This window comes from Alosa alosa, chromosome 7 (assembly GCF_017589495.1).
Source record: "Alosa alosa isolate M-15738 ecotype Scorff River chromosome 7, AALO_Geno_1.1, whole genome shotgun sequence".
Taxonomy (NCBI): domain Eukaryota; kingdom Metazoa; phylum Chordata; class Actinopteri; order Clupeiformes; family Clupeidae; genus Alosa; species Alosa alosa.
Window position 1 is genome coordinate 8,313,779 of NC_063195.1, and position 26,683 is coordinate 8,340,461.

Sequence of the window (26,683 nt, forward strand, 5' to 3'; positions counted from 1 at the left end):
GCAGGTTATCCACTAGGTTTTGCAGTTTCCACTAATTGTTTTGAGAAATGCACTAACTGTTGTGCAAATGTTAATAGTGATGTGAGAAAAGCACCAAAGCAACTGAGAAAAACTGTAACAGGGTCAGCAAAATGCTCATCAATGTCCAGTACCATGGAAAAAAGTACCTCAAACTGCAGCCTGGTTTTTTCTTTTGAAAGTTTCATTCGAAGGTGAGGTTTTATGTGAGTTTAGCCAAAGTCCTTTTAGGCAAGTCCCTCCACTTGGCGGCCATATTGCAACGCTTTTTTTTTCTAGCTTGTTTAGACTATGAATCAGCCTGACCTTAGGCATGTTTCTTAATGTTTCTTTGCAGCATACCTTTGCTGTTTGCTTTATGTGTATTGGACAACCCCCTGTTTAAAGCAATCACAAACTTACATATTTTGATTAATCTTGATACACAGATGTGTGTTGTGCTGAATTAAACTGAATTTCACTTATCTTAGGTGCTGTGGGAATTTTGATGCACAAGAAATCTTCAGAAATGGCTGTTCAGAGAGCATTTTTTTGACAGATGTTGACCAACAAAAGTTCTTAAATCATACACAAACCATTAAAACATCCATATTTTGTTTGAATATGATACACAGAGGTGTGCTGTGCTGAAATAAACCAAATTTCACTTGGTGGTGGTGTGCCTTCATCCATGTAGCTATGTCTGAGAGGCAATCCGAGATCCGTGCTGAAACCAAGGGGTCATCAGGTGGAAAGGACAGATAGAGCTGTGTGTCGTCTGCATAGCAGTGGTATGAGAAGCCATGCGAACGGATAATCTGTCCCAAGGAGGTGGTGTAGATAGCAAAGATAAGGGGACCCAGCATTGAGCCCTGGGGGACCCCTGTGGTGAGATGGTGAGGTGCAGATAGCTGACCAAGCCATGATACGTTAAACAAGCGTCCTGTGAGGTAGGATTCAGACCAGGAGAGAGCAGAACCGGAGATTCCCACTCTCTCAAAAATAGCGGTACGGTTGGGGTACATTTTTGTTCTTTTAGGTACAACTTTTGACCCTGTACCTTAAAAGGAACAAAATTGAGCCCCTAAAGTACTAATATGTGCAGTTCCTGGATCATTAATGTACCTTTTCACAAAGGGACCATATTTGTACCTAAGGGTACAAAAAGTACATGGCCGGTCACTCAAAAGTTGTTGGGGGAGGAGATTCGGGACGGGAGCAACCGTTATTTTTCCCCTTAACTTTGTTCATCTCACTCACCAAGGAATGGAGCAACTTTCAGTGAGGAGCTTGGTCAAAGATTGCGATCTTTGGCTTGGTGTGAGATAACACATGTGCAGGATGGAATAATCTTTGTGGAAGAGGAGGCAAAGCTATTCAGAGGTAAGGTGTAGTTGCAATTTATCGAAATTCGGTTTGTAAATTGTAAATAGCCTACTGTTACAGTAAAGGAGTCAGATTGTTTGCTTAAAGGCTAACATTAGCATTCGCTAGCAACTTAGCCTAGGTTAGCTATGAATTTATAGATATTTTAAATGGAGTTCAAACTCCTTCAATAATGCATGACTATCGTGATAAATGGTAAGGAAATGATTTGTGTGTGTGTTTTATCTACTTTCCCATGTAATTTCCCATGTCAATGTTAAGTTTTTGTGGAAGCCAACTTTCACTAGCAATCATTATCCTAACTAGCTTAGCCATAGCTGCCAACTCTCACGCATTGGCCGTGAGACACACGCATTTGATTAGTTTCACACACTCACACGCCACACCCACGATTTCTCACGCTGAAGTGTCAACCCGGTCGGTCAGATGCCTGAAAAATGAGTTTAGCCTATAGATCTACCTGTTGAGCCACGGTTATGCTTTAGGAGACGGTGAGAGGGTTCAAGAGCACCCACTGTCTGTGGAATTTTCTACATTTTCTCTCATTTGCGATGCTACTTCAAAAGCCATCCCAGGTGCATTCCCCCGGCTTTAGGTAGGCCTATGCTTTGAGTATTTTTCACGCTGAAGTGTCAACGTGGTAGGTCAAATACCTGGCAGATGAGGTTCAACTAAACTAAACCTATACATGATATCACACATCATGTGAACGAGCGGAATCTAAGCTTTCCAATGATATTAGTTCCAAGTTGCTGTGATAAATGGTTCGCGAGAAAATTATCATTGAACCGACGTGCAATTTAGGCTAATCATATTTGCATTTTACACACAGTGCACACCCATTACTCTCGGTTGTAATATCTCACTAACCCTTCACACAACATGTGGGAAACCCTATTATCACAATAAACAGCAAACCGCATCAATAATGAGGATATAAAAAGCATGCCTCTGTTTTTGAAATTGCAACACATTTCTACATAGCCTCATTGGGGCGAAATTATAATGTATTCTAATGTAAACTATTTGTCAGTAGGCCTATATACATTTTTGTAAATTGCTCAGTAGATTATCCCACTATCATGGTTCTTATATTGTCAGGTTCCAGCCAATCCCACTTACACAGATAAATGAATATAGGCCTATTTATATTGCCATGCTTTCTAGTGACATTAATGCAAAAATATAAAGAAAATCAAATAAGGAGACACAAATATTGATATAAAGCCTGACATAAGCCATATGCAAACATTTACATCATGCAGATATGGGTACATCCTGAAAAAGGAATAGCCTGTAGGCTATGGCCATTACAATGACCAATATATTATCTTAAATGAACTAGCTGAAAAACACAGATGACCACTTCTGCATAATTTCATGGAGTGCTGAACATTTCTGAACTGTGAAATGGACCATATGTTTTGTGGTTGTGAACTTATTGCAATATCACCATAACTATTCCACCTGTGTATGCATGGTTATAATTCTGAAGTGCAAAATAGCTTAGGCTACAGCACAAATATTTCCATAAAAATAAGCAAGTCTGACCTCTGAATTTATTTTTAAAAGTGCACCAGATTGATGCATTTAAAAGTTAAAATATACACACATTTCTTAAATTCTTACAAATCCCATACCCCCCACTGAAATGTCCCACCCACTTTCAGAATGCCATCGCCCATGGTCCTAGCATTAGGCTAGATCCCTTTGATACCAATGTTAATTTAACTCTGGGACCCTGGTCCCTACACCTGAGAACCAATGTACTTTTTTTTTTTTTGTAATGGTATAATGCTGAACGAGCCAAACAAAACAAAATTTCCGCAGCAAAATTTTGGTTGGCCCCACCAAATCTCACTCCAAGGTTTTTTGAAAAGTTGGCAGCCCTGGCTTAGCCCATAGATATATGAGCATATCCTAGCACTGTTAAGTATAAGTATATATACTCTTTTGATCCCGTAAGGGAAATTTGGTCTCTGCATTTATCCCAATCCGTGAATTAGTGAAACACACAGCACACAGTGTACACACAGTGAGGTGAAGCACACACTAATCCCGGCGCAGTGAGCTGCCTGCATCAACAGCGGCGCTCGGGGAGGGTTAGGTGCCTTGCTCAAGGGCACTTCAGCCGTGCCTACTGGTCGGGGTTCGAACCAGCAACCCTCCGGTTACAGGTCCGAAGTGCTAACCAGTAGGCCATGGCTGCCCCCATACATAGCCATACATACTTGCTAACTTCCCTGAAAGGCTGGTTTAATATCAACGGTAGTGCAGGTGAAAGAAGCCTGGTATGTGCATACATGCAGTAAGCATGATCACTTTCAACACTGTCATTTTGTTTAGGTGAAAATGAATTAGTTGAGTTGCCTATGTTCACCAGAACATCCTGTTTGTCACTGCTTATCTAGTTAGAAGCTGGAGGGAGCAACTCAGAACCATTCTATAATGTTATAAAGTTACTCAGAGCTTGATAATGGTCTAACGTAAATCTAACGTTAAATCCTTCTCACAGATACCCACCAAGGCAGAATATGCCACTTGGAAGTAAGCTTACCTTTCCTAAAGGATCTAATGGCTACGTAAGTTACCCAACTTTGTGTTTTTTTTTGTAATGGTATTTTTCTTATTGATGTTAAATACATATAGAAAAGTATTGCATAATAAATTATGCAAATTATAATAATACAGATAACTTTTAGATTTGTTTTTGTCCAATAGCAATGTATATATTGGTTAAGATGCTAATGCTTGCCAGTGTTGGGGAAGTTTCTTCAAAATCGTAATGTATTATGTATTACTTATAACTGACATTTCAAAGTAATTCATTACATTATAATATTACTGTCTCTGAATTGTAAGGCATTACACTACTATTGTATTACTTTTAAGTTACTTTTACCAAAATATCTAGAAATATGGATTTGGAATTCTAAATGCAGTTTATTATGCTCAATGCAGCTCATTGCACTTCTAATAGAGGGTGATGTGTATGGGTATAACATAATGACTGAGCTAGGCTTAAGGCTAACAACAGTAGAATGCAATAGGCGCAGTGATGGCTCATGATGCAATACAAGGAACAATCATAGCCAGAATTTTGTTAAAAGAAGACAAAAGGTCAAAGTCTGGTCAATTGTGATAGAAATGCTGTAACTTTAGGCTTGAGTCTACTCATTAAAATCAACAGAGAGCCAACTACCTGTATATTTTAACCCAAAACTCAAGATAGGCTACACAGTGCAGCTGCTGGCCATTTTGGTGCCCTAACTGGTGAAATACAGTATTAATGTCATCATATGGCCGACTATAAAGATGTAATCTGCCTGTTCCCAGGGATGGGTAGTATTTTTGAAACATGTAATATGTATTTCAAATGCAAAATAGTATTTTGTCATTTGTATTTCATTGGGTTGAAGGAAATGGCTCTGTATTTCGTATTAAAATACTTTATTGGTGTGTATTTTTGTATCTTAAAAATACGGCAAAATACTATATGTGAAAAACACAAAAAAAGTAGATACTACACACAGGTGTAATGAATAATTGGTAATTAGGCAACAATGGTTTATGTTTATCGCAATCAGCTAATGTGAGAACAGCTGTGTTCAACAACACTTACAGCTTTTCAGTGACGGCTATTGCTGAACCATCAGCTCTGGTCTGAAGCACTGGTGTGAAGTTGTACGCAAGTAAAGACAAGCAAGTTTACCTCTGCAAGTTCACATAAGGACACTGACAAAGGCAACCATGTCCCATTGTCTCCATGCCAATCTTCAACAGAAAATTGTCAGATATCTCAACCACAATGACATCAATAGATGGTAAGGTGTTGAGTGTGTTGGAATTCCCTTCCTTGTAGCATCCTTTTCTGCATTCCACAGTGGGGAGAAGTTCACCTTGTTTAATTAAATAACAATTCTAATAAATAAATACTTGCTTTTGAGGAATGGACTATCCATTTTGAGCAAGTGATGTGCTTTTGCAGGTTATCCACTAGGTTTTGCAGTTTCCACTAATTGTTTTGAGAAATGCACTAACTGTTGTGCAAATGTTAATAGTGATGTGAGAAAAGCACCAAAGCAACTGAGAAAAACTGTAACAGGGTCAGCAAAATGCTCATCAATGTCCAGTACCATGGAAAAAAGTACCTCAAACTGCAGCCTGGTTTTTCTTTTGAAAGTTTCATTCGAGAAGGTGAGGTTTTATGTGAGTTTAGCCAAAGTCCTTTTAGGCAAGTCCCTCCACTTGGCGGCCATATTGCAACGCTTTTTTTTTCTAGCTTGTTTAGACTATGAATCAGCCTGACCTTAGGCATGTTTCTTAATGATTTCACACGCACACTTTATATCCTAGCTGGAGTTAATGCAGATCCTTATGATACTTTTTAAGAAATACATTTGAACTATTATTTGAACTATTAAAAAGTCAAAAACTAGTATAAATCGCACACTGGAGGGTATATTTTGTTGACTTTATTTGGCGTGAACAACACGTTTCGCAATTTGCTTCATCAGGTTCACGTTCAAACCTGATGAAGCAAAATGCGAAACGCATTGTTTACGCCAAATAAAGTGGGTAAGGTTAAAAAAAAACGATTTTGTCACCCTTTAGTTAAATTAGGTGAAATAAAATCGGAGACCGAATTTCTTAAAGCAGCCCTTTAAGATTCCAATTTTCTTTTCTTGTTCTTCAAACAAGGCACATCAATCCACTGCTACAAAAGAAGAGAACACCTCTGCCATAGGAGATTCAGCAGAAAAAGGCCAAACAGGTGAGCATTTAAAATTAAAATACCACTAGGAGAAATCCTTGTCTGTCTCGTCTCCAAAATGCAGAAGCCTGGCTTCGTGTTCCGGTAGTGTCAAATCAGTGGGCACATTCAATCTTGCAGCTCTGCACAGATCTGGCTGAACGTAAAGTATGTTTATTAGATTGTCAGATCTGCTTGCAGATCCAGTGCTGCAAGATCGAAATCCCACTGATTTCATGCTACTGGAACACAAAGCCAAGTCAAACTATTAACTCTTTTCTGACTGAACGAGAGGGATTCCATGGGTGGGGTTATCTCAGGACATCCCTACTCAGACTTTTCAGTGGTAGTGCCATTTTTACATTGATCCAATGTTATCGTTCCATTCATTCAAAATGAGAGAACAGTGTAACATAACATCACAATTGACTGTTTGAGTGAGAAAAATAGAGTGCATGTAAATAGGGTGAATAATGTAATGTGAAATAAAATAAAAAAGAATCATTATTGTGCTCATATAGCCTCACACAACCTGCCTGCAGAGTGACAAGAAAAACCTAAATTGGTGTCTTTTAATCCAGGTATTTGGTAGTAGAATTGCTGTGTAAAAACAATATTGAACTGGTGATTGTGGGGTTGATAAATGCTATAAGGCAGAACCTTAGCTGTAGGGATATCTATTACCAACTACACAGTGGCTCCATTTTCAAAAAACTCCTAAAGACCCAGCTCTTTAGAGAACATCTCCTCTCATAGCACTACTTACAACAAGTCTTGCTGATCCTAATACATACCACCTGTCTTGAACTGACACTCAACTGTTTAAAAACAGCACTCACTGATGCACTTATTCTTACTGTACTCTACTCTACTGGTTTTAAATTGTCCTAAAATTGTTGAGAGAATTGCTTTAAAACTTAAACTGCTACCATGTTAGTCGCTTTGGTTAAAAATGTGTTAGCCTAATGTAATGTAATATTACTTAAGCATGTTTTAGTGGCAAGAAGCGTTAAGTCTATATTTTATCCATAATCCATGTTTAATCACTCTTCCATTTTATAGCTAGTAAGTCTGAATATATCTAATATCATTTTCCTATTGTTTTTAGAAGGTTACCAGTATATAGTCAAATAAAAAGATATGCACTCGGCATTGTGACTGTTTCCTAATCTCAAGGGATCCTTACTCCACCAATGGCTATGTAACATTTTACTCATTTCCATTTAAGGTAATACAGAATAATAATGGTCAACTATTGATCTGGATAATCATAGTTCTTGCCCACATTATTTTGCAGGAACACTTCTACGATGCTGCAAGAGGGACGGGCTATCTGGCATGGCGCCTAAAGCAACGAGTGTCGCAGCGTTTGGTCAAGAACAGCTCGGGAGCCTTGGAATACATGAACACCATGAGCTTTTTAAGGAGGTAGACTTTCTAATGAGGAGACACAGCACTCAAAAAATCCTCCATAGAAATGCATGGGGTTAGTTTGTAACGTATGGTGTTGTCTACATATATCACACCCACTCCGTGGCAAAACATGGACATGTGAATACATTGAGCCAATCATGTGGTGTGTTGTGAAGACATTGTGCCAATCATGTGTTGTGATCTTGCCGCTGGAGCAAGATTGGTGCTGTGAAGCCTGCCGAAATAGAGGCCCGATAAGTGCCCAAAAAGCATTGCAATATGGCTGCTGAGTGGAGGGACTTGCCTAAAAGGACTTTGCGTATACCCACATGTAACCTCACTTCATGGTGCATTATCTGTCTTGCTTATGGAAAATTGGCCCATTATTGCACATGTCTAGTAATAGGTTTGAAGCAAAACACAAGTTTGTGAAATTGTAAAAAATCTCTTGATTATATTGTTTTATTTCTTGTTTATGAAATGTTTACTCAGTGTTGTAGAGCATTTTCATGCATATGTGGTTATGGATTGTGAGGAACATTGTTTTATTGTTACAGTCAATGATTTGTGTGAGTATAAGACCTTTGCTTAATAAAATGCTTATGGACCAAACTTTGACATATATATTGTACCTCTGCACATTTATTTGAGCCTTATCATGGCAAATATTAATAAAAAAGAAAAGTAATTAATTTGCTGTGGTTTGTCTAATATGTTTATTTTGATAAATATATGGCTCTATAAACTAATTAATTAATTACTCCAATAGAGTTAATTTTTAAACTCTGATGAGAGTTAATTATGAATCACTGATGGAGTTAATGATAAACTCCAATAGAGTTAATTTTGATACTCTGATAAGAGTTAATTATGAAACACTGATGGAGTTACAGTTTTTCTCAGTCGCTTTGGTGCTTTTCTCACATCACTATTAACATTTGCACAGAAGTTAGTGCAATTCTCAAAACAATTAGTGCAAACTGCAAAACCTAGTGGATGACCTGCAAAAAAGCACGTCCACTTGCTCAAAATGGATAGTCCATTCCTCAAAAGCAGGTATTCATGTCAATGAAACTGTCAGTGTCATCAAAATGAGAAGTCTTGACACCATCGTTTATGAACAAGATAGTCAAATGGCTTTGTCATGTTTTCATTATGACAGTTCTCTCAGTGTTTTCCAATGCAAAAAAGTCAGAACTTCGGTGACACTACCTGAACATGCTCAAGACAGCACTATACAGTACTTGTACAGCCATTTGAAAACTACAGTAAAGTTACACATTGCTGTAGTTAGGTGAGTAAGTGAGTACAAGACACTGAATGCATACATTTTTACTGTATGCTCTTTGCAATTCTACAGCACTGTGACAGAATTTGATAACTAGTTCAACAATTTTGTATGTAATGACTCAAGCAATGAAATGAAGACTATTAGTTTTATTGGGAACGACTATTCAGCATTCATAAGTATAGTCCATTTTGACTGACATGACATAAGCAAATGATAATGTTAAAAAACAGCAGAGAATTGTATGAAAGCAACTGATACATGTCCAAAAGTATTTGCAATTTGTTCAGAGGAAGGAGAAATTGCTACTATGATGTGCTCAAATGACTAAATGTTGTGGAGGTTGAACTAATAGTTATGAGAATTTTCATTCTGATCTGAAAAAAGCACCAAAGCGACTGAGAAAAACTGTAATGATAAACTCCAATAGAGTTCATTTGAACTCTGATATGAGTTAATTATGAATCACTGATGGAGTTAATGATACACTCCAATATAGTTAATTTTAACTCTGATAGAGTTAATTATGAAACACTAGGCTAGTGTTAATACGGCAACACTATGGCAAGTGTTATATTAACACTGATGAGTGAGGATTATATAAACTCTGGAATAGTGTTAAAATTAACACCCGTAGAGTAACATTAACAATGGCCGATTTACTGCGTCAGTTTGCTTTGAAATGTGCTGGATACAATGACGCATTCATTTTTTTTCTCTCTTTCACGCAGGTCATGTTTTGAAAGATGCTGTCCTGTAGCTTACTGATGTAAACTAATAACAATGTATACAAAAATGTGATGTCCTACACGTTTTATGAAAAAGAAAGCCTTAAGTTTTCGAAAAACATTAGACATATGACCCACTATGTTCTGCTTCATGTATCCATGTAGACAATGTGACATGACGTGACATCAGAGTCAGAGAGAGGAGCTATGAAAGGAAAATAGGCCCATAGGCTACGTGTTGAAGTTCAGTGGGCAAATGTGTGAAATGACAACCTCTCCAGGGGTGGAGGCAGAGCAGAGCCTTACTGTAAGATGTCGACAAGGCCTTGTTGAATATTCACTGATTTTATGCAAATGTCACGAGTCAACATGATCACCAGACAAACTGGCACACTGGAACGCACTACAGCCACAACACACTGACTTCTGACCTTGAGAACACACTAGTCGTAACACACTGACTTCTGACCTTGAGAACACACTACAGTCGTAACACACTGACTTCTGACCTTGAAAACACACTACAGTCGTAACACACTGACTTCTGACCTTGAGAACACACTACAGCCACAACACACTGACTTCTGACCTTGAGAACACACTAGTTGTAACACACTGACTTCTGACCTTGAGGACACACTACAGTCGTAACACACGGACTTCTGACCTTGAGGACACAGTTGTAGTCATGACACACTGACTTCTGATCATAAGGACACACTACAGCCATAACACATTGACTTTTGACTTTCACTGATATATTTTTCCGGTGTGACGGTACTCCTTTAAGGCTTAACAGCGATGATGCTGCAGCTGCAGCCAGAGAACTAGCCAGAGCTTCCCCCCTGATATATTCAATATTTGAATCCTTTCTGTAAGACATTTTGGTGGGTGTGTGTGTGTGTGTGTGTGCAGGCGTGAGTGAGTGAATGCTTTATACGTGTGTGAGTGGTGTGTGTGTGTGTGTGTGTGTGTGTGTGTGTGTGCAGCCAGGTATGAGTGAATGCTTTATACGTGTGTGAGTGAGTGTGTGAGTGAGTGTGTGTGTGTGTGTGTGTGTGTGGAACGGTGCGGAAGAAACACTGGGTGCGGCGTTGTCTTATCACCCGATGTGTTGAACACGCTGGGACAGGCACCGCACACGCTCCCTCGCTCGCTCGTGAGTCAAACTTTCCTCATATGCACTTATACTGTTCTTTTAGATTGCATCAAAATTTATCTAAGATGATTTTAATCTTGCTCAAAATGCCACCAATTAACATAAGTTTGCTCTCAACCAAAAGTTTGAAGTTGTTAACTACCGTAAATAGACCCTAGGTTGTTTTTACTCCAAAATTACACTTTAAGTCATGCACATTTTTAGGTAGGTTATTTCAACATACAAGCAGTCCATGGTACGCCTGTTAGTCTGAACAACAGTACTTGACAATGGGCACACTATTGGCACACCAACACAACCATTCACTGAACTCTGAGCCCGTCAACACTCCGAGCCCTGTAACACTGGAATGAGTTAAAATGTCAAATGGAGTCCTTTGTGTGTGAGCGAGACTACCCTTGTGTTTACCATGTATTGTTGAAGGTGTCCTCCACTGTCAATAAAGCTTTAACTTTCTTGTTGTTTGCCACACAAACGGGCACACGTGTACAGAGAGAGTGAGAGAGAAAGAAAGAAGCACAATACAAGCCCAAATCAGAAAAAGTTGAGATGTCTAGTAAAATGCGAATGAAAACAAAATGTAATAATCTGCAAATCTTGTAAACTCATATTTAGATGCAAAAAGACAACAGACAACATATCATGTTGAAAATGACAAATTTGACTTTGGATTAAAAAGCAAAGTAACTTCAGTTACTGAGAATTGTACCGAGTAAAATATTACTTTAATTGTATTGGTAATGTCTTACGTTACTGCATTACAGCAAAAAGCAATGCATTACTGTAATTACATTACTTTTTTAATGCATTACTCCCTGCTACACAACACTGCTAAACAACACTTCCTTTCTCCTTCCTTTCTCATTGTATCACTACTGCAATTCATAGACATATATTGTATATAGGTGAGACAAGTGTAACACTGGTGTGGGTATTTATTCATACTGGAATAGGCTACTAAACTATCCACAACTTCAAGTGTCAACACTGTAGAAATTTGGAGGAGTATTAGTTCTTATGCAGGAAAATACAGTATAGGCTACTTTGGACAAAGCTGTATTGCACTACGTAGTACACTGCAGAAATGCGCTATTTTGGAGATAGAAACGTTGTTGTACTGGTTTGTTTTTCAGAAAAACGGTAGTAGCGATAACAGAATTTGTCACATGAATTACCCAGACCCAAAGAAACAAATTGCTTATTACGTAAAACTCACCTGCTTATAATTTCATGTCAAACACAATGTCAACTAATTGAAAAGCAGGATTGTATCATCATCGCAGTCATTTCGATAATTTAACCATAACGTGTCGTGAACAATGATTTATTTGGCTAATTATCACGTATTTGTCCACGTCTTACAGTAAGACATTGAATTGTAGGCCTACTAAGAAAAAAGCACTAAATTTGCGTGATTCTAGTCGTTTTACAGCATGAAGAAGTTTTGGTCAGGATAAGTATCCCTATATGTTATTCGAAACAACAAAAACCAACAACAACATTATTATTATTTACTAAATTTACGTAGTTTAACTTACCCCACATGACTCTCGCTCTACGATGCGTTTCCGCTTTCTTGTGGTGGCGTGTGTCACATGACAGCAACCATCACGCACTTCACCGTTTCCTGTTTACATACCTCGTCATCATTCCACGTTCCAGAAGCGTTCTGACTGGTTCTGACGCATTGACGTACATAGCCAGTTGCTAGCTTTTAGTGCTAATAAATATGCCGGAGAAACACCTTCGCAAAACTCATGATTTCATTCACCATGAGAAACCTATGATATAATTGATCTTCGTTTCAAAATTGTAGTCATTCATAACATAAAACACAGTAAATAATCAACAATCAGTACAATTAAATCAATAGTAAATCTCATTTAGAAAAGATCCAATATGGCGGAAAGACCGTGGACAATGGGGGTGTGGTTAACAACGCGTTAAATCGTACAGCTGTGTACTATCAGATAATGTCTAATAAGGGGAGAACTGCCACTCTCGGAAAACTTCCGGTTTCTGAACTGGTTGCAGTTCCTTCTGTGGTTCCACATGAGGGCGCTCGTCCACGAGTGCAGAATGCATGGAGGTCTATGGAGCTGTACCCCTCAAAATCCACTTTTCAAGTAATTTGAGTATTGCATTCGAAAGGGGAGGCAAAGAAAATACACTTGGTTGAGTATTATATATTTTAAAGTCACTTAATTGTTCTAAAAAGCCTTTCAAATGTGTCAGTGATGTCATTCTTTAGCACAATGCTAGCGTGTTATGTGCAACAACGACCCAACCTGTAAGAAATCAAAAGGACATAAGTACTCGTTCATTCAACTTTTGACCTATAACCCATATTGAAGTTATACAAACTACAATCAAATCTGAGATTTGTCAACGACAATCAGGTGAAAGAGACAAGTTTAGCCGTCTAGCTCCATTGACTCCCATTCATTCTGCACTCATGGCGATCGCCCCCAGTGGAACTCTGGTGGAACTGCATCCAAAATTCGGTACAATGGGACTTGATACGGAGTGGTAAGGCTCTCCGTAGACGGGCTCTGGTACTATCTATCGTGACACGACTTTTCGTACATGGGTTTACTACCTTAGCTTTGTGATCACGTTGAACCAGCACCCACATCCCCCACGCTTGCTACGCCCCTGGTTAATCTGAAGCTTAGTGTTTCTCCATTTACGTTCAGCTATCCTACATTCTCTCTTCTGATTTGCTACTGTTGTGATATTCCTCCATGGTGTTTTAGGTTTACTGAAGTCTTTCTAACCTTGGCAGGTGCTATTATACTATATAGAGTCAAGGACCCTGAGAATATTAGAGCTAAATTGAGTAAGATGGTCTTCCTGCACACATGGTGTCATAGCTACAGCTAAGGCTTCCATAAAAAGAGTGCTGCTATTCTCATTAATTTATTTGTGGTAATTTGATGGTTTTACTGTAAAATTCACTATGATAGTCATAACACTGTCAACTTATGGATCTTTTACAGTTCAACCATGAAGTATTAACAGTTCTACCATGAACGCTTTTGATATGTTCATGATAAGTGATAATGGATGACACTGTGTTCTTTAATCAAAAGTTTGTTTTTCTGTCATGTTGTTAAACTTTAAGTTTATATTGTCCCGCCCACATACAAACGGTGCGGAAGAAACACTGGGTGTGGCGTTGTCTTATCACCCGATGTGTTGAACACGCTGGGACAGGCACCGCACACGCTCCCTCGCTCGCTCGTGAGTCAAACTTTCCTCATATGCACTTATACTGTTCTTTTAGATTGCATCAAAATTTATCTAAGATGATTTTAGTCTTTGATGTTGCAGCGCTGCGCAGATCTGGCTGAATCCTTGAATACAAATATGCCTTATGCTTAGCCAGATCTGTGCAGTGCTGATTTGCTCAAAATGCCACCAATTAACATACGTTTGCTCTCAGCCAAAAGTTTGAAGTTGTTAACTACCGTAAATAGACCCTAGGTTGTTTTTACTCCAAAATTACACTTTAAGTCATGCACATTTTTAGGTAGGTTATTTCAACATGCAAGCAGTCCATGGTACGCCTGTTAGTCTGAACAACACTTGACAATGGGCGATAAGCCTTTATTCCAGCGTTTCTCAAACTGTGGGTCGCTACCCACTACTGAGTCGCGGAGACATGCCAGGTGGGGCGCGAAATGACGTTATTTTTATTTTTTTATCTGTAGCCTGGGCCCAGGTAGCACCCGATGCCGACACACTGTGTTATTCACAGGGAAGCGCTCGTGTCAAGGCAGCTTAGTTAGTCCCGACCTAGCCTACATGAGAACGTTGTTGTGAGAGTGGTGAATTTCATCAAAACCCGGCCCTTAAAAGCGCGTCTATTCTCCGCACTTTGCGATGGTATCTGACCAAAAGGCTGTACTGTTTCACAGCGAGGCAAGGTGGCTTTCCCGAGGTAAAGTGCTGTCGCGCGTGTTTGAGCTCCGAGTCGCCTCTTCTTGGAGGAAGAGCGCACACTGTAAGAAATTTTCCCGTAAAAAACAGGAATCAACTGGCAGCAGAGTTTCCAGGAAGTTCCTGTTATTTAACGGTGCCCTGGTTTAACATTAAGTTAATGTAAAATAACAACATTAATTTCCTGTAAATTAACAGAAAACAACTGGCAGGACTTCCAGGAGCTTCCCGTTGTTTAACGGCAGACTACCATAACATTAAATTCCTGTTAAGTATATAACATCATTTTCATGTTGGGTAACAAGAAAAAAATGTGATCTTCACGTTAGTTACACAACAGGTCTTTAATTTTTTACAATTACAGGAAACAAGTGCCATATATTGAGTTCATCCACTCTCAAATCAACATTTTAAAGATAAAAATCCATTTTTTCACATCAGTTACTTATTTGTAGTTTAACAGATATTTTATTTCACAGCACTTACTTGACAGTCTAACAGTAAAGTAATCTTTGTAATCTTTGAAAGATGAAGGGACATGAAGCAAGATAATAGTAAATAGTAATTCAGGAACATGTAGACTGACTATAATCGTATTTCAGGATCAGGGAATAAGACACAGAAGAATTATCATGGAAAATAAAAACATCGCATTAGGCTCGTGTATCATGTATGAATGTAAAATGTAGATACATAGTAGTATTTTGAAAATCGGATTTCAAAGAACAGGTAATAGGATACAGAGGAATTACAATGGAAAACAAATACATTGCATTAGGCCCGTTTAAAATGTAGACACGCTATCTAGTAGTATTTTGAAAATCGTATTTCAAAAAACAAGGAATAAGGTACAGAAGAATTATCATGAAAAACAAAAACATCGCATTAGGCTCGTGGTATCAATTATGAATGTAAAATGTAGACACGTGATCTAGTTGTATTTCAAAAATCGGAAATAAGGTACAAAAGAATTATCATGGAAAATAAAAACATTGCATTAGGCTTGTGTATCACATATGTATGTAAAATGTAGACATGTTATCTAAAGTAGTACTATTTCAAAATCAAATAAGATACAGAATAATCATCACAGATATTTATCAATTATCAATATCATTGCATCGCATTGGCCTTGTGTACATGTGAGAATGAATAAACTGACAGATTATGTCCAGAAGAATTTAAAGTAAGAGATGAGTATAAATGATAATCAGGGAGGGAATCAAGTAACATTCATGAGAAATCAAGTAACATTCACTTTACTTATTAGTGATTGTTCTTAGGCTTCTTCTGGGCCTTTTTCTGTGAGAGAGAGAAAGAGAGAGAGAGAGAGAGAGAGAGAGAGTTACAAAAACTGATAGGGTACACTAGGATTCATGTAGAGGAAAATTGTGCCAAAGTGAATGAATCGGATGCGAATTTGTAACGTTAACACACTTTCTCACAATGAAATTAACTGACATTTATTACTTACTGTAACTGCATTTATATTTGATTTAATCAGTTGTATAAAGTAGAAGTATAGTGTTATGTGGTTATTACAGCAGTACTATGCATGATTGCTCTCTTCAGAGGGTGTAATCCTGCATAGTAGTGCTTATAACTACATAGTAGACTACTACACAACCCCCAATACATACCACACATAAAACAAACTCTGGTTCGAAAGTGTGACATGAACTTACCTCTGGAAGAATTCAAGGGTGCACGCTGCCTCCTCCTGATATTGCAGATTCAGAATATAGAAGGTGGAGAAACATGTCGCAATCCCTGTTAGAAATGTGGCGAGGTTGGACCCTTCACAAACGATTAAGGATTCAATGCTGACCATCCACTTTTGATGATTACCTTGTCGTTCACCTGAAAAATCATATTCAATTTAAGATATAGATCCACATGTCAACTATGATTAGATTCCTTTTAGGATTTTGTCCAAACAAAATTCAATACAGAAAAAAAAAAAACATTTAGTGTTCAAAAGTTGATTTAAATATGTATATGATGATCATTATTACTCTAGTGAATGAAAACAAACATACCTAGTAATATCAGTATGAGGCCACAGGTGGGCTTGGAAGACTCAGCATCAGCTACAGTCGCACATCCCTTAGCAAAAAAGAAAAGAAAGGCACTGAACAACTCTTCATGATGTGTGTGTGTGTGTGTGTGAGAAAGTGAATGTAATCTCTGTGAGTGTGTTGTGTGTGTGTATGTGTGTAAGGAGTGAGTGAATGTGAGTTGTCTGCAAGGTGAGTATGAAAGGTGTGTGTGTGTGTGTGTGTGTGTGTGTCTGCCGTTGAATGATTAAAAGTGATGAGGCGGGTGTGATAAGATGTTTGTGTGAGGAATGTGTGTATGTGTGTGCAAAGTGAGGGTGCTTTGCTTTTGAAATTGTCTGTCTTATCAAAACCACATTGTTTATGGTTTCTATATATGTGTGTCTAAAGACCTAGATAGATAGATAGATAGATACTTTATTGATCCCCAGGGGAAATTCAAGACCTGCATGTCTCTTTAATTTGGCAATCTGGAACACAGCATGGAAGGTCTATATTGGGTATATTGTCATGAATTTAGGTATGGCTCACATAAATAGACGAGTGGACTGATGCCCACATATATGACATGTAAACATCTTCCTGTTGCATGCCGCTAGCTCAAATGAACTCAGGAGGAATACCATACACGTCATGCAAACCACCTCTGCTATGGAAAGCTAGCTAGGCTACTAACTAGCATTAGCTTTCTGAACTGTCAACTGAAGGACTTAACACAACTTTAAGTAATTACCAGCACGGGCGAAATCCATGCATACAAGTAAACACTGAAAGCAGTAGTCACACTACACTGATCCGCTTTGTGCCATATTGTTTATTTGGCCACTGATTTATTAAACTGATGATGCTAAGCAGACTTAGCTAGCAAACAGTGTTATAGCAGGTAAATCACGAGAGTTAAACTTAAAATTTGATCAACAAGTGATAACGATAACGCATGGCTTAAGGGCGAAAGCGTGGTTTTGGCTAGCTGAATAGCACTGCTACTAACTTCGTTTCAGCAGGGTAACATTCAGAGATGTTGTATTATACAACTTGTATAAACATGACCAGTGTGCTCTGGTCAAAGATGACAGATAAACTCACCTTATTGTGTTGATGGGTTTGGGTATGATTCCAACGTATCGTCTTCTCTCAGCAGACAGCTTCCCATCACCAGCTCGAAGGTAACGTTAATAGATAACAGGAAGTACGTGTGTTCCAGAATAAACATTACGGGCGTGGTAAATAACAGTGTTGGAGCCTGATTTTACACATTTGTCTTACTAATGACTGGAAAGTCCTGTTTATTGAAGGAAACAGGTGAATAATGTTGAAATCTGGGTGTAAATTTACAGAAACTTTTTACAGTGCATGTTTGAATCTGCAAGCACGTTCACTAATGAACATTTCTTGACGAAGCTGGCCTATCTTAGCGATATATTTGATATATCTTAGCGATACATTTGAGTTAAATGTCCAGTTACAAGGCAAAGACAAGCACCTAGCAAATAAGATTAGGCTACTGCATTCACCAAAAAAACTTGAGTAGGCTATGGGACAGGCGCCTCGATCGCGACAGTATTATGCCTTTGAGATTTCTGAGCGAAATCGCTGAAACGTCTGATTGGGAGCCACTCGTGATCCCATGTATTAAACAGTAGGCCTACATCACATCCCTGCAAAGTTTATTTCAAAAATATTTCCCAACCAGCAGTGCTCAGTATGACTGGATTATGGATCCATTTAATGCAGCATGTTGGTATTTCATTGAATATATTGTACAATGCTGTAAAATGGCCTATGCTTCCTAATATGTTGCTGGAAAACAGAAATATGTGTGTTATGTATTTATTTATTATTATATCTGCAGCACCAGCTGATTTTAACTCTGTTGAAAAGGATATATTTAGAACTTGTCATTATTTCAATAAATTTGACAATTTTAAGCTTGACCTCCCACTTTCTTAGAGCGATGAGGGACAGATGGGGCTCGAGAATGCCCCCTTAATCAAAGTGGGGAATGAAAGAAAAAGTTTGAGAACCACTGATCTAGTTTGTTAACTACCACAGTCACGAGTTGGGTCGCGATAGTCTGTCATTTTTAAAAAGTGGGTCCCCAGAAAAAAAGTTTGAGAAACACTGCTTTATACCAACACAACCATTCACTGAACTCTGAGCCCGTCAACACTCCGAGCAACACTGTGACACTGGAATGAGTTAAAATGTCAAATGTGTGTCCTTGTGTGTGAGCGAGACTTGTGTTTACCATGTATTATTGAAGGTGTCCTCCACTGTCAGTAAAGCTTTAACTTTCTTGTCGTTTGCCACACAAACGGGCACACGTGTACAGAGAGAGTGAGAGAGAAAGAAAGAAGCACAATACAAGCCCAAATCAGAAAAAGTTGGGATGTCTTGTAAAATGCGAATGAAAACAAAATGTAATAATCTGCAAATCTTGTAAACTCATATTTAGCTGCAAAAAGACAACAGACAACATATCATGTTGAAAATGACAAATTTGACTATTTCATGGAAAACATATGTTCATTTTGAATTTGATGCTATCAACACGTTTCCAAAAATGCTGGGACGGGGGCAACAAAATGCTGGAAAAGTTGTGTAATTATAAAGAAAATGAAAGGAGGAATATTTCACAACTAATAAGGAAAACTGGGAATATGATTTGGTGAAAAGAGTCTTTTTTTGTACCTGTGTGGACAAATGATGGGAAATGAAGATTATGAAGTATTTGGGGAGTTCATCACCTAAAGTCCATAATTAGTGCTGTCAGTTAAACGCGTTATTAACGGCGTTAACGTAAACCTATTTTAACCGCGTCAATTTTTTTTATCGCGAGATTAACGTTCTTTTTGGTGTAACAAACTTTGTAGTTTTTTCACAAGCTGTTGCAACAACTAGTAACGTTAGAACAACTACAACACCACACTGGATCTAGCTAGACTGTGCTGCATGTACACGCCCCCTTTTAGGGGAAAGGGAGCTGTTTGGATAATGGAAACCTATGCTGCATAGAAGTGGGCAGCGAAAAGGAGTTATACTTACTAGATCTTGAAACAAACGTGAATAAAAGGCACAAAATAAGGTTGGTGTAAGAGTTATCTGTGTGTTTATGGGATTGATGTGACCATTATGTTCCTATTTTTTGCTCTTTCCAGTTTAGCCTAACAGGAGTGTCACGAAAGTACAGTCAATCTGCCCGTGGCTGACTATAACTAAGTTCGGGAAGCTTAACTTTACATGTCATAACATCAACTAAACATAAGTCACACATTCATTCTATCACTTGTAATATGAACGTAGCCTTTTTCCTACAACTAGGTGAGATAATTGGTTATATGCCTGTATACTGAAGTTCCACAGTTAGCTAGCTAGCAAGCTAACCATTTTACATGGGATATGGTAAGTGTAGCTAGTACGTGCTGAATGGGTTGTAATCAGAGCTCCGAACCGGTTTAAGGAACGAAAATGAAAACCGAAAACGAACGGAATTTTACAGAATTTTACGAGGAGCGGAAACGGAAACGAAAACAAAATGGTCTTCAACTGTTCCGGAACAGAAACGTTATTCTGAAATCCACAAAACCGTTAATAACGTTTTTTTTTAAGTTCTCTATATATTTTATAAAATTTCACAAAAGCATATCCTATGTCAGGGAGACTATTTCCGGTTGTGCGAAAAACAAGCCCGCATCTACACTAAAAATAATAAAATAAATGGACCTTTGGTCCAAATGTGTATATTTTGTCTTGCTGTTGTAATGTAACCTATCCGTCTGCCACTTCGGATCTTAGGCCAGCTCGTAGCATAGGCTACTGAAACTGATTTGGAAATTGTTTGTAGCCTATGCAATAGCCTATTTTGCCTGTCCACGCCTTGTCGCTTTAAAGTCATTTCATTTGAAATGTTTGCTAATTATAGCCTATTCTATGTAGAAGAGTTAAACGGAAATTTGAGATAGGCCTTGTCAGCAACAGACAGGTTTGTTTATAAACAGGGTTGGAATTATAAGCGCAAGCCTTTGAAGATCTCCATATGGATAAAACTTAGGCTACAACCAGGTAAGGAGTTTAGCACGATCCAGAAATATTTTTGATAAGAAATTATTTATAGGCATAGGTTAGGCCTACAGTAAGTATGTAGGCTATGGGATGGATAGCCCATCTGAATGTTTTTGGATGCCGCCTGTGATTTATTATTTTTGGGCATAGCTACGGTATAGGCTAAATCAAGGGGAAATAATGAGTACGCTTATTCTAAGGTAAAGTCCACAAAAATAGACTTGATAGGCCCGCCAAACACTGCCGGAACTTTAAGAACGAACAATATTTTGCGTTCCGAACCGGTTCAGGACCGATATGTTGGTGGCGGAACGCATGCAAGAACGAAAACGTTAAACATAGGCCTACCTGAACCGTTCGGAACGGAACGTTTGAAAAAATATTTCGTTTTCAAGCCCTGGTTGTAATGTAGCCTACATCGTTTCGACATGAGTAAGTTACATACGCATAATTCTTTATAACTGCCGTGTTAGTAAAATTATTGAATGGCCTGTAAATGAACAACTAGATGCAGGGTTGGGTCAGATTACTTTGAAATATAATCCATTACTGACTACAAATTACATGGCAATTTTTGTAATCAGTAACGTAATCAGGATTACCAAAAACATGTAACGTAATCTGATTACTTTAGGATTACTTTTAGATTACTTCAATAAATATGTCCCTTAAGTAAAAGACACCACCACTGAATTGATGTAAGAATTCTCATTCTATTTTTCTGTTTATTATTTCATTACATCTAAGAAATCTCTTTGCTCTGATTAAAGCATTCCTGTGTGAATTAACTGATCTTTTCCTCCAAAAATCTTAATGTAGCCCCTTGTTTTAGTGTTACCATTTACTTTGAGGTCACCAGGTCCCATTGTCTGAAAAACACATTTCTATAGCTATTCTCCACTTTGGGGGTGGTATTTTGGTGGTAGAAATTTTCCCCAAAATTGATCACTTAGTCATCATGGATGTGATCATGGATTACTATTCTTCAAACATGCACAACTCAGCTTAACCTTTGTAAGGGCACACCTGGACAATGAATTTAGCTTTCGCTGGATTTTTTTGACCCAGGGACATGGCCTGAGATTGAATGACACCATGTCCATTTCAATTGTGGGGGTGAGAAAATTATTCCTTTGGGATGTTTTTCAACCAGGGGGACCTGGTGACTTTCTCAAAGTAAATGGTAACACTAAAACAAGAGGCTACATTAAGATTAGGAGGAAAAGATCAGGCAGTGTGCCGAGAGACCTGCCCCAATAGTAAATAAGTTAGTAAGTAAGTATAGATACTCTTTTGATCCTGTGAGGGAAATTTGGTCTCCCAATCCGCAAATTAGTGAAGCACAGTGAACACACAGTGAGGTGAAGCACACAATGAGCACACAGTGAGGTGAAGCACACACCAACCCGGAGAAGTGAGCTGTCTGCTACAATGGCGCTCGGGGATCAATGAGGGTTTAGGTGCCTTACTCAAGGGCACTTCAGTCGTGGATGTGGGCATGGGAGAGCAGTGCTCAACCACTTCTCCCGCCCACATTTTTTCTACTGGTCGGGGATCGAACCGGCAAGCCCGAAGCTTGTCGAATTAAAAGATAACTAGGCTATCGTTAAAAATTTGCATTGCTTGCATGATAAAATGTAATCAGGTAATCCCCAACAATGTAACTGTAATCTGATTACACAATTTTTTTATTGTAATCTGGGCTGATTATAGTTACTTGATTTTTGTAATCTGATTACGTAATCCAGATTACATGTAATCCGTTACTACCCAACCCTGACTAGATGTAACGTCAAGGTGTGATTAGGCTATCTGTCTTTCCCATTAGAATCAATGATATGTATGTTAACTTGTTTTCCGCTAAAATGGGGCGTGATGCAGATTAAATGTAGCCTTATGATGATGCGCCTTTAGTAGGCTACGTAAAGTAAAGGCATGCTGCCCACACTTGTTTGGGCTTACGAGCCGGCCAAAGAGTAGATTCGTACAATAAACACCAACGCAGTTCTGAACTCCCAGTCAGCTGAATGGTGTTTTAAATGGCTGTGGACACCGATGCCGACATGAGTGCACTCTGCACGATGCACTCTGCTTTCGACATTCATTTACTGTACATTAGATTCCATTCTTTTCAATACAACTCTGCACACCAGCATCGCACTTTGCCGCCGTGTAAATCACGATTCAGTTATATTTGGTCGACGCCGCTCCATAAAATCCATTGTTCATCCAGTGTTTGCGTGTTAAAAACTTCGGCGCTGATGTGTGTGGCAAGTGACAGTGCACCATAGACTGTAGGCCTATAAAATGTCGAAAAGTTCCTTATTTTCAACGGAACTCAAAGATAATGAATATAGTATTTTATGTTTGTTATGCCCTTTATTAGCTATATTTCTGAAGAAAATATTGTGTTGCCTCAGGTCTGCTGCACATCTTTTGAAATTTGATTTGAAATAATCAAATAGACCTACGTCTTAAAGTTAAGTTAATGAAGTAACTTGCTTTGCTTTCATTTGAATCCTAATCAAGATACACACAATAATAATTGCTTTATATTGTTAACATGGACTCCTGGAAAGTTCAGAAATGCAAAACAATAGAATTTTAATCATGTGATAAAATATGTGATTAATCGTGATTAACTATAGGAATTCAGCGATTAATCGTGATTCAAATTTTTAATCGTTTGATAGCACTATCCATAATGTCATTGAGATATTCAGAGAATCCAGAGAAATATTTGCAAACAAGGATAGAGCTGACAATATTACAATAACAATATTGGATGGCCATGGTCTCATTGCAGATTTCAGGCAAAAAATGACAAAATGAATTGCACACATATTTAAATAGTATTTCTCCATAATAGAGGAAGAGTCCAGGTGCTAAAATGGCCTGTCTGCAGTCCAAACCTGTCAAATTAGTGCATTACGGGATGACAAACATGATTAAGAATACCCCATACTATTGAACACCTGAAATCTTATATCGGGCAATGGGACAATATTTAATTCTCAAAACTCTAGCAACTGGTCATCTTAGTTCCTAAACATTTACAGAATTTTGTCAAATGAACAGGTTAAACCGCACAGTGGTAAATATACCCCCTGTCCCAAATTTTTTTGAAAAATGTTGCTAGCATTAAATTCAAAATGAATATGAATATATATATAATATATATTAATATGAAATAATGAAAATGAAATGTTCAACTTTTTATATGTTGTCCATGTAGCCTAGAAATCTAGACACACCCTAGCGGCGGCAAATTAATTTGCTCAGCCTGTACGTCTAGTATCAAACCATAGGGATTTCTATTGGCTGACGCCGTGGACTTCATCCAATCACAGCGCTCTATTTTGTTAGAGAGTCTTAAGGCGGGCTTAACAGGATAACGACAGTCCTGCGACTGTGAACAACAAGAAAGGTGGCTATGGCTTTAATCGAAGAGGTTGTTTGAATCGGCGTTGGCCAACTTTGGAGGAGTTGGACTTGTGCTTTTCTTTGAAAGTTGAGCAACACAATGCACTTAAGTCATTACTTTTGAAGAAGGATGTATTTGCCGTTTTGCCGACAGGATACGGATATGGTTGTAGCGCTGGCCTATTGCATGCCTAGGCAGTTTGAAAGACAATTCTCTGCCCGCCCCTTGGATTAAGCGAGGTGAATGGTTCGATTCCAGACTATACATTTCAATGATATAGGATGGCCCGCCAGGCTATTGTCCATGTCCTTTTTGCAGCTAAATATGGGATTTTGAGATTTGCAGATTTTTACATTTTGTTTTTATTTGGATATAACACAACGTCTCAACTTTTTCTGATTTGGGGTTGTACAGTATCTATATCTCATATAACTTTCATGGTTTCTTTATATATCAGTCATATTAAAAATCAAAATTGTATTTGTCTTCAATTGATCTTTACTTCAGCATCCTGGACGGTGGTAGCGTAGCGATTAAGAACCTTGGCAAGCATGTATTAGCCTGAAAAGTTGTGCGTTCAATTTTTGGCTTCCATCGTTCTTGAGTCCTTGAGCAAGGCACTTGTTGCTCCCAAGTTGCTCTGGGGACAATGGCCCTTGTAATATCATTGACATTCTGTATGTGAGTCGTGTTGGATAGAGGTGTCAGCTTAATGAACACATGTAAATCCTGTATTAATACATCGCTCTACATTTCTTTGCAGTTATTTTCAGGACACAATGGGTCCTGAAACCCCAAAACGCATGACAGTGCTCCTGTTAGTGCTTTTCCTTACTTGTGGACTTCTGACGTGGCTTCTGAACCTCACAGCCTCTCGGTCGCCTTGGTTCTGTCCAGCAGACGGCCAAGATCCGCCTGCAGCTGCGGAGGGCGACGTTGTGTCGGGGCGGACGGCTTCGTCGGAGAAGCCCATCCTGCTGGTCTGGTGGTGGCCCATGGGGATTCGCTTCGACTCCGCTGACTGCCTGACCCACTTCGGCATAGACGGCTGCGTCATCACCGACGACCGCTCCCGGTTCGGCGCGGCCGATGCAATCCTGTTCTTCCACAAGAGCATCGCACGGGACCTCAGCAATCTCCCCACGGCGCTTCCGCGGCCGCCTTTCCAGAAGTGGATCTGGTACAACGTGGAGTCCCCCACCAACACGGCCAAGAAGGCGGGGCTGGACAGCCTGTTCAACCTCACGCTGACGTACAGGCGAGATTCGGACATCACCTCCCGCTACGAGCTGAGCATCGTGAGGGGTCAGTCGGAGCAGTTCACGCTACCCCGGAAGGACAAGTTGGTTTGCTGGATCTTGAGCAACAGCATGACTGGCACTGGTACCTCCACAAGACTGAAGTACTACCACGAACTCAGGAAACACATCAGGGTGACCCTCTACGGAAAAGCCGCCGCTGGGGCAATTCCTCTGAGGGATGAAGACTACTACTCGACGATAGGCAGTTGCAAGTTCTACCTGGCCTTCGAGAAATCCATTCACGAAGACTACATCACCGAAAAGCTGAACGGACCAATGGTCGCCGGAACTGTGCCGGTGGTCTTGGGCACCTCCCGAGAGAACTACGAGCAGTATGTGCCCGCAGACTCCTTTATCCACGTCAACGACTTCCCAGATCCAAAGGCTCTGGCTGAGCACCTGCTGGAGTTGGACCGTAATGATGCCGAGTACAGGCGTTACTTTGCGTGGAGGCGACACTTCAAAGCGACACCTCACCTTCTGGTCAAGCGCCACATGCAGCCAATCTGCACAGCCTGTGACCACATCGCCAAGGATAACACCTTTAATGTAGTCCATGACCTCTCCTGGGGGTTCAATGGTGATGTCGAGGGGCATCACACTGCAAAAAATGAATTCTAACCAAGTGTTATTGATCTTATATTAAGATTAAAAAATCTATTTGGTATTGTTTTTAGTATGAAAAGACTTACCTAGCGCCCTCTCAAAAGATAATTTTGACTTAATTTAAGAAGACTTTAACTTATTTTAAGGAGTCTTATCAAGACAAATTTGCTCAACGCACTAGCAGACAAATTTGCATGTTTTTTGGACAAATTTGCTTAACGCACTGGCAGACAAATTTGCTTGTTTTCAAGATAAGATGTCTTAAAATAAGTGAATTATTTTTTAAATTAAGTCAAATGATTTCCCAAGAAAGCGCTAGGTAAGTCTCTTTATACTGAAAACAATACCAACTAGTTTTTTTTATCTTGATATAAGATTGATATAAAATCTAACACTTGGTTAGATTTTGTTAAGTGCAGTGGTGATCTATATAAGGGACAACACCTTTAATGTAGTCCATGACCTCTCCTGGTGGTTCAATGGTGATGTCAAGGTGGATCAGTGATGATCTATATAAGGGACAACGCCTTTAATGTAGTCCATGACCTCTCCTGGTGGTTCAACAGG

The 26,683-nt window shown here is 39.0% G+C and overlaps 1 protein-coding gene and 1 long non-coding RNA gene across 2 annotated transcripts; one reads left to right on the forward strand and one right to left on the reverse strand.

Moving 5' to 3' along the window:
• Window positions 1-13,896: 13,896 nt before the first annotated feature.
• On the forward strand, window positions 13,897-26,156 carry LOC125297841 (4-galactosyl-N-acetylglucosaminide 3-alpha-L-fucosyltransferase 9-like). The gene is made up of 2 exons (XM_048248350.1): window positions 13,897-13,967; window positions 24,973-26,156. Exon 2 carries the CDS (start codon window positions 24,989-24,991, stop codon window positions 26,129-26,131), a length of 1,143 nt encoding a protein of 380 aa, XP_048104307.1. The 5' UTR covers window positions 13,897-13,967; window positions 24,973-24,988; the 3' UTR covers window positions 26,132-26,156.
• On the reverse strand, window positions 15,577-16,718 carry LOC125297842. The gene is made up of 3 exons (XR_007194118.1): window positions 16,706-16,718; window positions 16,352-16,526; window positions 15,577-15,968 (listed from the first exon to the last, which is right to left on the reverse strand). It is a non-coding gene; the product is annotated as an uncharacterized LOC125297842 (long non-coding RNA).
• Window positions 26,157-26,683: the final 527 nt, after the last annotated feature.

Coding starts and splice junctions, on each gene's coding strand:
- LOC125297841 (XM_048248350.1), top strand. CDS start 24,989: ATGGGTCCTGAAACCCCAAAACGCATGACAGTGCTCCTGTTAGTGCTT.